This window comes from Pyrus communis, chromosome 11, assembly GCF_963583255.1.
Source record: "Pyrus communis chromosome 11, drPyrComm1.1, whole genome shotgun sequence".
Classification (NCBI taxonomy): Eukaryota; Viridiplantae; Streptophyta; class Magnoliopsida; order Rosales; family Rosaceae; genus Pyrus; species Pyrus communis.
In genome coordinates this window covers 20,280,383-20,295,386 of record NC_084813.1, presented here as the reverse complement: position 1 = coordinate 20,295,386, position 15,004 = coordinate 20,280,383, and the positions used below count along the sequence as shown (strand labels likewise).

At 39.2% G+C, this 15,004-nt stretch overlaps 1 protein-coding gene across 1 annotated transcript; it reads right to left on the bottom strand.

The window, feature by feature from the left end:
- LOC137707973 (scopoletin glucosyltransferase-like) lies at positions 1-1,857 on the bottom strand. Its single transcript, XM_068446928.1, has one exon. It carries the CDS (start codon positions 1,623-1,625, stop codon positions 177-179), a length of 1,449 nt encoding a protein of 482 aa, XP_068303029.1. The 5' UTR covers positions 1,626-1,857; the 3' UTR covers positions 1-176.
- Positions 1,858-15,004: the final 13,147 nt, after the last annotated feature.

The following is a 15,004-nucleotide window of genomic DNA, read 5'->3' as shown; positions in this document are numbered from 1 at the left end:
AAACATAACGGAAGGATCACATTGGTGGTGGAATCATACATAGGAACTACATTTATTGATTTTTATTGCTATGGACCAAACTAAGAACTTGTACCAATTTGAGAGACCATTTTAGCTAAAAATGCATCTAAAATATTCACCAAGTAAAGCCTCATCCAAATGTGTGCTCCAACATTTTAACCACGGGATTTCAACTCTTCAATTAGGGCATTCAAATCAGAATGTGATGATCCTCCTTTCTCAATAGCCCTTTTTGCCTGCTCTGCAAGTTCCCAAGCTCTACTTCTCATTTCCTCTGCTTCCTCACCCACCATAATCCTCCTTACAGCTTTATCAACAGCCTTCTTCTTAACGAAATCCCCAACAAGACTAGCCCATTTCTGAGCACCCACTCCAACACCTATTTTCAGCACTTGGGTCACCAGCTTCTCGTTGTAAAACTGATCCGCCGACACCGGCCACGTCACCATCGGCAACCCAGCAGAAATCCCTTCCAGCGTCGAGTTCCACCCACAGTGAGTTACAAACCCGCCAACAGCCCTATGATCAAGAATCAGAATCTGCGGGGCCCACCCTCTTATTATTAGTCCTTTCCCTTCCATTTTATGCTCAAACCCTTCTGGCAGCCAATCCTCTTTCTCCATGTCATCATCTTGTCCTCTCCTCACTACCCAAATGAAGTCCTGCCCGGAAGCCTGAAGCCCCATTGCAATCTCCTTAAGCTGAGAGGCATTGAATTTAGCCATGCTTCCAAAACACACATAAACGACCGAATTGGGTTCTTTTGAATCAAGCCACTTCAAGCAATCGTTCTCGTTGATGGAAGATGCTTTTCCTCTAAGTGATTTTTCTTCATTGCTTCTATTGCACAGAGAAACAGGGCCTATATGCCAAGCCTTCCTCCCCAAAACGTTTCTGTAATAATCTGCATAAACTGGTTCGAGCTCATAAAAACTGTTCACAACAATTCCATAGCTCTTCTGCTCAGATTCCTTGGCCCGTTTGAGCATCCGGGTCAAGTCGTTTTCAATATTTTCCTTTTCAAAAGCAGGCAATTGGGCTCTTGTCATCGTAATCTCACCAGAAAAATTTGGAATCACGAAAGATTCCAAATCGGACGAACTGTTCTTGAAAGGCTCATACTTGCTCATATTATATGAGGCAGCCAAGGTGAAGAAACTAGTGCCATGAAAAACCAACCTCGGAATATCAAACTTTGCAGCTGCATCAGTTGCCCATGGAAAACATATGTCTGCCAAAAGGAAACTAGGGTTTTCGTCGAGCAGAAGCTGCTCGAGCGGTTCTTGGAGCAAGCTTGTTGCTTTGTGGAAATTGGTGGATAATTCTGGTGAGGTGAGTGAGTCGAGAATCTCACAACCATCTGGCAGACCGGCTTGTACAGAAGGGAACTTGATGGTTTTGATTTCGACTTTGACGCTGCCAGGATTGGTTTTGCTTGACTGAGTGGCTTTGGAGAATGTTGAAGCGTTGAGAGGAGTTGTGACTATGGTTGTCTTCACTCCTTGCGCTGCGAATAGCTTGGCCATATCTGAGATCGGTATCATGTGGCCTTGACCCATGAAAGGGAACAAGAAGACGTGGAACTCACGGTTTTGGCTACCCATGATTGGGATTTAGAAATGAAGATGGAGGAAGTAAAGTATTGGGGTGATGGTTTGCGTTTGTGATGCATGAATTGAGGGTCATATATAGAAGTCGACTAAGTACATAAACTATGGAAGGTTTATAAACAATGTATGGTTATAAACATCTTACCATCTGAACGGCAAACCATCACCCAGCAACACATGTAAATTATTTCACTTGAGTTTCTGTTCTGAATCTCTTGTTATATCGTTTGGTCCAGAAAAGAGTCTTGTTCCCAAAACAACAAGAAAAGGCCACATGTCGACAATAATTTTAGCGTTTAGAACCATAGTGTTTTACTTGGAGGAGTATTCTCTAGCCTTCCTATTCCCATCACTTTCCATTCCCTTCTCTCACACATTACTTTTTGTCTTATTATCTCTATAAAAAAAACAATATAAGATGTTGACGTGGCTTAACCGTGACGGTTCAAATAGGAGAGCATAGAAGGGTAGAGAGATTAAGAGGGTAGAGAATCCTCCTCCGCTTTACTTGCAAGCCTGAGTCTTTCAGCTCAGTCGGCACCATTCCATTGACGATCCCATCACCGAAATTCCCGATAAGAGATCAACTCGAACTCAAGGCATTCTAGTGGCCTCGTCCTTGTCCGGCTCCAAATGTACGTGTCATTGTCAACACAAATTATTCTTCTAGATAGAAATTGTCAAAGTAGTCAATACATGACACTATAAGAATTGTAAGTGTTAAAGGCAATTATATTTGCATCTATTAGTATGTATTAGGGGCAATTATTGTGGATTTCTGCCTCTAAAGGTTAGGAGTAAAAACCATCGTTGCTAATTCCGCCCCTATTGTTCTTTCTACCATGATGGCAATTACAAGATTAGAGAATAAAATATATTAATTTCGGAACGGGATATTACATGGTAGATAGAGTTACCATAGATATATGACCTGAGTCTTGAATCTCTTTAAAATTATATTTGTTTGGGTATACCAAATGATTGATTTCTTATGAAAGTAGGAACCAGATGTGGGTTCATCAATCCCCACTCTTATTCTCAAGAACTCCCTTACACAGCCACCACGAGGATCACAGTCAACCCTCACCACCCTACCAATCGCAGCCCCTAGGGTTTCCCCCATGCGCACTGACATGAAAGACGGTGGTAGCCCATGAATCCGAACCCAAAACTCCTGCTCACACAACAGAACACTAGCAGGCACCTCCATTCCCTTTACCTCAGCAAGAATAAGCAACGATTTTCCAAAGAACCATGACCTGCCATTTAGCACCGTGCGCATAGGATTTCCCAAAGGACTCAAACGTGCACATGGGATTTCCACCTGTCAGGTGTATTTTCGTAATTTTACAAGATTAGGGAATAAAATATATTAATTTTGAAACTGGATATTACATGGTAGATAGAGTTACCATAGATATATGACCTGAGTCTTAAATCTCTTTAAAATTATATTTGTTTGGATATACCAAATGATTGGTTTCATATGAAAGTAGGAACCGGATGTGGGTTCTTCAAATCTTCTCACATGTTGTCGAGATGGTAGCTAACGACGGTAGTGAATCAACATTTTTTATCATTTCTATCCATAAATTCGCGTAGTTATTAAACAGTTTTTGTTTTCTCAGTATAGATATTAAATTCGCGTATAATATAGTGCAAAGTTAGTAAATTCACGTGTATAATACACGTACAAAAATAACAGCGGTCATCAAAGGGCCCATGTGACTAGAAAATACTCAGAAAAATCTCAAAAAGGGACAAAGAACGGGAAGTGATTACCGCGTGGAAAAAAAATTGAAGATGTGAAAATTGGGACCCAACAGCACTACTAGATATGAGAAATTATGCAACCCAACATCATTTCTATCCATAAACGATCCCATCAACGAAAATTGAAGGAAAAATTTTAGAGATGAAGGAAAAATATAAAACAAAGAAAGTGGCTAGCAGGTAGTAAGAGGAAGAGGGGTCAGACATTCAAAGAGTTCCATGGATTTGAAATCTTAAGGTGTGAGGTAGGATTTTGTTTGATCTTGGTTATATACACTTCTTACTCTTAAATCCTACAAAATTCACAATTTAATGAAATACTACAAAATCTTTAGCTTTTTAATACATCTATGTTTGGATGGATTTTAAAAATAACTATTAAAATCTCGACTGACTACACCTAGATTTTCATAGATTCTAAAAATCCTTTAGTTTATTACACTAGGATTTTAAAATCTATTAAATTCTCTTAAATTCGAGTTTGACTACACCTCCTTAAATAGTTTAAAAGAATTAATTATTTTGTATAATTCATGTGGCACCGTTTTATTAGGACTCAAACGTGATAAAGAGTGATAAGGACTCAAACGTCCACATATGATTTTCACCTGTCAAGCGCATTTTCGTAATTTCAAAAGAATTAAATATGTGCAAGGTGATAAAGAGTGATAAGGACTCAAACGTTCACATAGGATTTCCACTTGTCAGGTGCATTGTCGTAATTTTACAAGATTAGGGAATAAAATACATTAATTTCAGAATGAGATATTACATGGTAGATAGCGTTACCACATAGATATATGACCTGAGTCTTGAATCTCTTTAAAACTATATTTGTTTGGGTATACCAAATGATTGGTTTCATATGAAAGTAGGAACCATATGTAGATTCTTCAAATGTTCTCACATGTTGTCGAGATGGTAGCTAACGACGGTAGTGAATCATTCGCGCAGTAGATGATCGTTCTCAGCAATGTCATCATCGTTTATAAATATTGTTGTTGTTCTTTCAACAGTTTTTATCATAAATGTTCTCAAATTGATAACATATTGTTGGACTCATAGGCTTTACATGTGTGCATAGTCAGTACCTCAACATAACACTTGACGAAATCTACACTGAATGAATAAATCGATATGCAGTGGCCAATTTTAAAGTCGACATTGATTAATTTTGAAATTAAAAAAAATCAAATGAAGATTTTGGACAATTTCAGAAATCATTAGTAAAAAAAAAATTAAAAAAAAAAAAGCATATTTCAAAGTTATCGGCTAGCCGCAATTAAGGATATTTTTTTTTTTTTTTTGGTCAAAAGCTACAATTAAGGATTAACAAATCACACATATCTCTTTGTCATTTACGTTAGGTAAAAGATACATACCTGTTGTACTTTAAAACTCAACATAAAGCGTCAAATTACACTCACCACATCAAAACTTGTCATTTGTGAATCACAAATTGATTAAATTTAGGGAGTTGTTCTGCCTCTCCCAATAAATCATTATGCAGTTCTTTATAGTGTTATGTTTTTCTCAAACTTCTTTATGAAAGGAGTGCAGTTTGAATATTTTTGTAGTGTCAATAACACTTTAAGAACTTATTTGGAAGTGATTTTAAGATGACTGAAAGTGTTTCTAGTAAAATTGTTTTTGAAACCAATCCTTAGTAAGCCTAAGTGGATATTGGAAAGATACTTAAAGTGCTTTTTGCAAAAAACACATACCAGTGTTTCTTCCATAAAGCACTTCAAGTTTTTTTGGAACTCAAAATTAATTTCACCTTAAATGCTTTTAGTCATTTTAAAAAGCAATTCAAACTGTGGAATAAAAAATAATCAAGAAAATTAAAGAGGCGACACATGGACTCTTGGGTAAAAAAGACAAAATTACCCTTGAGGCACACCAAAACTTCTACGCGCAAACAGGGGACAATCATGGCTCAATAAAGGTCAAAAGTGATCAAAATAGATATTTATTCAAAACATATTTCATCCATCCTCATCAAATCTCCCTCACAAGGTAACTACCAAATTATATTAATTAGCTAATTAATTGATTTATCACTCAATTAATTTATTAATTAGCTAATTAATTGTAAATTACACCCAACAAACCACTAAAGTGGCCGGTTCCCATCTCTCCCAAAGGGGCAAGCCACACCCCTATAAATACCACACCATTTTCTCCAAAAACCTAAGTTGAATCCTCTTGCAAAATTCTCTAAATTCTCCAAACACTTTTCTCTCAAAATTCTAACTTTGGCATCGGAGGTTCTTCAGCCAAAGCCCCCCCCCCCCATTTTTCGTGGGCGCGTGAGGCTCTTGGTCTTGACGTAAGGTGTTAATTGTTTTCTATGTGCAATTTTGTCCAAGAAGAAGAGGGCAGAAATTTGGATCCACAAATTGGTATTTTCATTGAGAGTTTGATTCACACACTCGAAGAAGACTCTCGCATTCAACGTTTCTAATTTCTCGTTCATTTGTAGATTTTTCGTACGTTCTACTTCCTAGAATTTTTTATAAAATTCTTTGAACAAACGTAGAAGAAAATTACAATGACAAGAAATTTGGAAACCATAACGAACGAAACTTCCTACGTTCAAAGATTCGGATCTAGTGATGGAGATTGCGATGTAGCCCCACCACGACGAAACAAGGCTCAACATGGCAGCAAGATGAGCAACTTTGCCACCACGGAGCACTACCACTAAGGCAGCCACGGGAACCACCATGGCAAAGGGGAGTGGGCCAACTCCATCCAACAGACCATGGCCTTATGCGCTACCACTACAGCAGCCCAAACCCAGGACCAAGCCCAAGCCCAAGCGCTGGCAGCAGCTGCGTAAGTAGCCCAGCAAGCAGGCCAATCTGCAGCCCACACCGCAGGGCAGCCGAGCCAAGCTCAGCGTGAGCAGGCCCAAACCGTTGCCCAAGACGCATCGCAGGCCCAAGCTACACTAACCATTCCCTCGGCCTAGCGCCACACTGCACCTGTCACGCCCCGATCCTGACATACGTCCCGGATCGACACGCAATGTCACCAAATACTCGTATATCTAACATACCCATCTCCGGGATATGGCAAATCACAACTCGAGAATCAAATCTCATAGTAATTTTTTTCGTATACTTTATGGCTTCATCTAACCTCCTCGTTAGACTGCATACGTACCCTCATTAGGGATCAAGCCATTCGTAGTCCACCTTCACTATAACTCGACATATAACATAGTCTGTTTAAGCCAAAATGCATAACATTCCTCAATCAAACATTTGGACTTGACAAGCATGAATTATTCGATTCAAACTACATAACAACCCGCATGACAGTCAAGGTTTCTATTTCATCAATCATATAAATCATTATGTTTCAACATAAAATCGCTATTCATATCATGTAATATATCAAAGAATCAATAAAGCACAACAATATCCTCTAGTCGCATTGATCACTGATCTAATCGTTTTAATAACAATCATATTCAACATTCTTCCACAATCATCTCAAGTAACTCATTCCATGATATCAAGGAGGCACGATATTAACATTTAATTATGTTAATCAGTCAATCAGATTACATCTCAATGCTCAAAATTAATAAAGGATTTCTATATAATTCCCTGCTTGGATTTCAAGTAATAACTTGATAATTCTAATTTATGTTCACAAGATTTATTGTGGGTAATTCTCATTCACTCGAATCCAGGGTACAAGTCTAACTTATGAAAATGAGCAAGAGTAGGGATTCCGGACCACTCAACGGAATCTAAAACTATCAATCGGTTTCTCGCATGTAAAATTAGTGTCATCGATCACAATCTATAAACATCAAATATAGAATCATGCTTTATGAAATCATAATCAAGTCACTGATAACTTCGAAAGAGTCACCCAGACATCCAACGACTTTTCTAATTCAAAGCACAAGATTCTCAAAATCCATCGTTTATATGTACATTAAAAACTAGGGCTAGATGGACACAGTTTGGCTGAAGCTTACATCTTTGAAACTATCTCAATCCAAACTCAATGAAACCCGAGGTGGATATGATCCCGGACCATCACTCAAAGGAATCGCGGAGTATAAGGGATTCTGGACCATCTCTTAATGAAATCCGAGTAAATACGATTCCGGACCATCATCAACGGAATCGCGGAGTATGAGGGATTCCGAACCATCTCTCAACGAAATCCGAGTGGATATGATTTCGGACCATCACTCAACGTGTGATGGAATCGCGGAGTATGAGGGATTCCTGACCATTTCTCAACGGAATCCGAGTGGATACGATTCAAAGAAATGAGACAAGCACAAGTTACTTAAAGAAATGAGATAAGCACAAGTTACTTAAAGAAATGAGACAAGCACAAGTTACTTAATTTACAAAAGTTCAACCAAGGGAAATAAGGCATAAATACTAAATTTAGAACGAATCAACGAAGCGGGAGATGAAACCATATCGAAGCAACAAATCCCCATCACCACGGGTTAACGGTCTACCACTAGTCCTCACATTTCATCACAACATGCCAAGCAAACCAAGCAAACCAATCAAACCATATTTCAATATATAATCTCATTTCATAAACTTAAATCAATGTCTTAGTATTGGAAATAACAATTCAATAGAAACATATTCATAAAACCAATTCATATCCACACCGGATCATAATTATGAAAACTTGGGTAATTACCAATATCACATATATTAAAGTCACCCACATTTTATCATATCATACAATCTATGCACATCAACCACCTTTCAAATATGCAAGTCAAATCACATATCACAATCCTCATCAGTACACAAGCCAAATCATGTTTAATAAACATAGGTCTATGGCTAAATATATAAAATTCCCATTTCAATAGAAATCATATTTATAAGACCAAATCATATTCATAAATGATACTAATATAAGAAATTAAGATAATAACAATATTTCATAAATTCAAGTCGCTATCTAACCAATATAGGCCCACTCGATTTTCACTAGTAATTCCCTAAGGTCCATAAACAATATCTACAATAGCATACTAAAATTTGGTGTCAATTCACTGGTAAAACCGTCAATTGTTAGAATATTCAAGTGGCGGACCTTATCGAAAATATACTCAACCAACATTTCATAAATCGAATGTCACACATCGAAAAATTCGACTTTTTCTAAAAACTCTCAAATTTTACAAAAATGAAGATCTCAACAAGTAGAGTAAACTTTATACCTGTGGCCGAGTCCAATTTGGTCGAGAAGGCCCCCAAATTGGCTCGCACTCGTCGAAACCCTAAGGTGGGTGTTCTTCAATTCGGCTTCCTTGGTGTTCCAACGCCTCTACAACTGATTGGGTCTTGTTCCTAGGTCCAAAAGAAGTTGATCAAGGGTGATGGTGAATGGTGATACTCACCGGAACGATGAATCACCGTCGAGAACCCCCGGGTTCTCTGGTGGAGTTCTACCTGAATTAGACCTTAAAAACCCTTGATTTTTGGTGGAGATAGAAGGAGGAAGGTAGTTGAGCAAGTTGCAGGTGAAGGAGATAAGAAAATCAATTGAGAAATGGTAGAAATTGGCCTGAAGTTGGCCGGTTTGAAAAATGGCTAATGGAGTACACGGGTTCAAGAAATGGGGGAAAGAAAATGTCAACCTCCCCCTATTGGTCCTTTCTCATCCTCTAATAATCTGATTGGTCCCCCTTCACTTAACTTTTAACCCACATGTGGGAATTAAATAATTTCCACAATCTATAGTTCACAACTTCAAACGTCTGTAACTATACCGTTATAATTCAGACTCGTAAACAGCTTTCGCCTATGCGTTCGTGGGTTCGAGATCTATTCAACAATATAAATTGTGACCTCGAAAAGTCTATGGATTTTAAATAATTAATCTCCAAACTTCAAACTTCGTAACTAATTTAATTAAAATCTTGATTCAAACAAATTAAAATAAATTCTCAAAAAAATAATATAAAATCTCAATAATACAAATACATAGATTATAACAGTGAAATCCGGGAACTGGATTTCACAGAGCCCACGTGCCCCACACATGGCACGGCCCACTTCCGCCGCCCAACCCGCTTCGTGGCTCACTTAGCGATCCCGACCGGTCCAAGGCCGGTTCAACCATCCCATATTCATATTTCTGGACCGACGATTGAACCAGGGGTATTTTCACATCATTTATCCGTAGATTTGACATTTCCCAATTCAAATCTCGTGCCCAGAGTCCATTACATTTCCACCACTCAAGGAGACGCATATAGTCCAAGCTTTTCCAACCTGAATGACAAACCATACTTGTCTTAACAAGTCATAGAGTTAACAAGCGCCCTCACACAGCACGACCTTGGTGAATCAGCTTTTACAACGCACTGAGATGCAGCGTGCACTGGACAAGGTGTCCCGAAGCATGACAAGGGCAGATGATGAACCTTTCCAGCAACGCCCCGACAAGCAGCTCCTCAACCAGCCACAATCCAAGCGTTCTAGCAGTGTACGCTCTCATCTAGGTCCTCAAGATAGCATATACTCTTGTCTTAGCGCAGGGAGGAGCGTGCACTCCCGATCAAGCCCACGGATGAGCATACGTTCATGATTGAGGCCACACTCTAATTATTAACATGGACAACCTTCCAAGTGAAGTGTTGATTCATAACTAGGCTCGCAAGGAGCATTCTCCACCTCACATCGAAGTAGACAGCACAGCAAATGGAGAAAAGCAATCACTCAATCAGGCTCAAGTTCAACTAGCAGCTTGCAAATAGCCTGCTCGCTTGCCAGGAGCATGCCACATGCACCGCAGCCACAGTATAGACAAGTCGAGCATAAGGAAGAGCGGCCTAAACCAATAGGTCATGATCGGAGGCAGCTGAAAATTCCACTACCCCAGCAGAGGCAAATTCAAGAAAAAGTTGACAGGCTCCTGACTAAATGATTACGCAACGAGGCTGCTAACAATGCGCTTCAACGAGACATGACCAACATAAGCATGTCACCATTCACGAATGAGATCGAGCAGACAAATCCACCTTGCACTATGCCTTACTTCACTCAGTACAAGGGGGACAAAGATCTGGATTGACATCTTAAGCACTACTGCAGTACCATGATCCTCTATAGGAACAACGTCGCGCTTATGTGTAAAATTTTTGCCACAACTCTACAAGGCGAGGTGCAAGACTAGTTTCACACCCTACCGCCGCAATCGATCCAGAGTTTCAATGAACTTTTCTTAGTTTTCACTAAGGGGTATTCATCTAACTGCTCAATCAAAAGGACATCCGACTATCTCTTCAGCATCGTAAAAGATCCTTGGGAGACAATTCGCGACTATGTCAAGAAGTTCAAAGCGGATAAGGCTAAGATTGTTGGCTGCAACGAAGACATAGCAACATTCAGAAATGGGATTCCCACCGAACACCCTTTATTTGAAAAACTGATCATGGGAGAAGAACTAACCCTAACAGCTTCTTATGCTTTGGCGGAAAAGCACGCACTATGGGACGAGGCCAAGTAGTCTAACAAAAATGAGTTAGAAAAGAAGCGCATGGAACGTTCCCCGACTAGAGAAGACTCAGCGCCCAAAACATTCACCAAGTTCACAGTTCCAATCGGTCAAATTCTTCGCAAGTTCAAGAACGAACCTTGGTTCAAACTACCGTCACCCATTAAAGGCAATCTTACCAGGCTGGATCAGACAAAGTATTGTGCATTCCATCAAAAACCAGGCTATACTACCAAACGGCTGCCAAAAGTGGAAACAGTGCCTTGAAAAGCTGACAAGTGAGGGTCGGTGCGACGAGTATCTTGACGGGTCAACGATATGGCCTGCACAAGCAGGGGAAGTCTCCATCACCCCCTGAACTTGTTAAGGCTTCTCCAAATAAGTTCGAAGTCTCAAGCAACTCGACAAACAAGGCCTCGCAAGCCGAAGATTATCAAGTTTGTTATACAGTTTCTACCTTCCAGCACGGTTGATTCATTTCTTTATTCTCAATGAAGATTCAAGAAGATATTCATAAGCCTAGCTTAACTGCTGTCTACAACAATTGCTCAAAACCCTATCTGGGTCTGCTCTCTAGTGCGAGAGAATAAACTAATTGCTCTCCAGTACGAGAGGTAAACTAATTCGCCGATATCCATTTGGGTCTGCTCTCCAATGCAAAAGGATAAACTAATTGCTCTCCAGTGAGAGAAGGTAAACTAATTCTCCGACACCTATCTAGATCTGCTCTCCAGTGCGAGAGGATAAACTAATTGCTCTCCAGTGAAAGAGGGTAAACTAATTCCCCGACACCCATTTGGGTCTGCTCTCCAGTGTGAGAGGATAAACTAATTGCTTTCCAGTGCGAGAAGGTAAACCAATTCCTCAACACCCAAAAGGGTCTGCTCTCCAGTGCGAGAGGATAAACTAATTTCTCTCCAGTGCGAGAAGGTAAACCAATTCCTCAACACCCAAAAGGGTCTGTTTTCTAGTGCAAGATGATAAACTAAGCTCTCCAGTGCGAGAGGGTAAACCAATTCCCTAACACCCAAAAGGGTCTATTCTCCAATGCGAGAAGATAAACTAATTGAGTTCCAGTGCAAGAGGGTAAACCAATTCCCCGACACCCATATGGGTAAGCTCTCCAGTGCAAGAGGGTAAACTAATTCTTTGACACCCATCTAGGTAAGCTCTTCAGTTCGAGAAGGCCACATAGCTCAAAAAATCAAATGCTTGAAGACCTACTAAGCAGCAAATGGTCAGAGGGGCAGCAGCCACTTTGCACCCAACAGTTCATTCATCTGACACTTCATCTTCAACAGCTCTGATCTTGGCAGCTTCATCCTTGATTGCTCCATCTACGGCAGTTGAGAAATCAAAATTAAGCAGTTTCCTCATTTTTGGAAAGTAGCCCAAACAGTGGCTCATGCCATGCCACTTCCTCGGCCCATGCCGAGCCAATCCTTGGCTTCAATCAAGTCGAGCAGCATAAGCAATGGCCCCTGCCTGCCGACGTGTAGCACCACCCTGACGACTGCCCTGTGGAAGCACCACCCAAGAAGAAGACAAGGAGAATTAAGTTTTTCTTACGTCGGTGCGACGCGAAGAAGACAAAGAAATCAACGGAAGACGATTCTTTGCACGGGCAAGCAAAGAAGAGTGCTAAAGGAGGGGGAACAAATATCCTCTAGTTTCTCTTTTTCTTGTAGGGATAAATAATTGCCCTTTGAAGTTGATTTAATCCCCTACTTAAGGTAGGCTTAAATAGGCTTTGGAGGTGATTTACTTCCTTTTCGTAGAAGAATCTAATTCCAAGTTCAGGTGAGCATCTGCATCAAAGTTGGAGATCTCTACACCTGTTGTCATTTCCTACGAGCAGCCCAGCAGGTGTGAGGGCATTTGTGGAATAAAAAATCATCAAGAAAATTATAGAGGCGACACGTGGACTCTTGGGTAAAAAGACAAAATTACCCTCGAGGCACACCGAAGCTTCTACGCGCAAGCAGTGGACAATCATGGCTCAATCAAGGTCAAAAGCGATCAAAATGGGTATTTATTCAAAACCTATTTCATCCATCCTCGTCAAATCTCCCTCACAAGGTAACTCCCAAACTATTTATCCTAAATTATATTAATTAGTTAATTAATTGATTTATCACTCAATTAATTTATTAATTAGCTAAGTAATTGTAAATTACACCAAAAAAACCACTGAAGTGGCTGGTTCCCATCTCTCCCAAAAAGGCCGACCACACCGCTATAAATACCACCCCATTTTCTCCAAAAACCTAAATTGAATCCTCTTGCAAAATTCTCTAAATTCTCCAAACACTTTTCTCTCAAAATTCTAACATTGACATCAGAGGTTCTTCGGCCAAAGCGCACCCCCCCCCCCCCCCAAAAAAAAAGCTTCGTGGGTTCTTGGTCTTGACCTAAGGTGTTAATTGTTTTGTATGTGCAACCAAGAAGAAGAAGGTGAAAATTTGCATCCACACAAACGAGCTCTAAATTTAAGTAAATTTGGATAAGTTTAGATGACGGATCTTAGGGTAAACTGAACAAAAGAGAAATATACTCTTAATCATCTTGCCAAAACCAAATGGAGGGAGAAGAGAATAAAATGTTTTTTTTTATTTTCACTAATTGACGGATATGAATCTTATAAATTGGATTGGGGAAGAAAGAGTTGAGAATTAGATTAAATAACTCTCCTAATCACACTCACATGCATAGTTAATAAATTCACGTATAATACAAGTGCACAGTTAATAAATTCACATATAATACACGTGCACAAACAACAGGGGTCATCAAAGGGCCCCTGTGACTAGAAAAAACTCAGAAAAAATCTCAAAAGGGTAAGTGGAAAAAAAAGGACAAAAAACAAGAAGTGATTGCTGATTGGAGGGGAAAAAAATTGAAGATGTGAAAATTGTGACCCAACAACACCACTAGATATGAGAAATTATGCAACCCAACATCATTTCTATCCATAAATGATGCGGCCCATCAACGAAAATTGAAGGAAAAAATTTAAAGATGAAGGAAAAAGATCCATGGATTTGAAATATTAAGGTTTGAGTAGGATTCTATTTTATCTTGTTTATAGACAATTCTTGCTCTCAAATCCCACAAAATCCACAATTTAATAAAATCCTACAAAATCTTTAGCTTTTTAATACACCTACATTTGGATGAACTTTAAAAATGACTATTAAAATCTCGACTGACTACACCTATATTTTCATGGATTCTAAAAATCATTTAATTGACTACATTAGGATTTTAAAGTCTATTAAAAGTCTCTCAAATTCAAGTTGGACTACACCTCCTTAAATAGTTTAAAAGAATTAATTGTTTTGTATAATTCATGTGGCACCGCTTTATTAGGTTTATAGTCCTATATATATGCCAGATCAACAAACAAACAGAGTTATATCGGAAACATAACGGAATGATCATATTGGTGGTGGAAATTCAAATACAGGGACTACATTTATTGATTTTCATTACTATAGACCAAATTAAAAACTTATACTAATATGAGAAACCATTTTGATTAAAAAAGCATCTAAACTTTTCATAAGTAAAGCCTCATCCAAATGTGTGCTCCAACATTTTAACCACGGGATTTCAACACTTCCAATTAGGGCATTCAAATCAGAATGTGATGATCCTCCTTTTTCAATAGCCCTCTTTGCCTGCTCTGCAAGTTCCCAAGCTCTACTTCTCATTTCCTCTGCTTTCAAACCCACCATAATCTTCCTTACAGCTTTATCAACAGCTTTCTCCTTTCTCAATAGGTATACTCTTTCTGAATTGGAATCCTTGATTTTTTTTTTTTTTTTTTTTTTTTTTTTTTTTTTTATAGTAGTTGCTTCAATGTGGTTGAATTGAAGGCAAAACCTTGGCAGATAGTTGTGACTTGTGAGCAGCAAAAATATACAAAGCACAACAGCATCAGTCCCACATCGACGCTGCGCTGAACCAGAACAGCCTTTATATAGTCATTTCCGTACTCACAATTCTTACCTTACTTGAACCATGACCGTGCGATCAGAGCGTGAATAATAGCCCTGTGATGCTTGGAGTGGTCACACGGTTGTCCTACA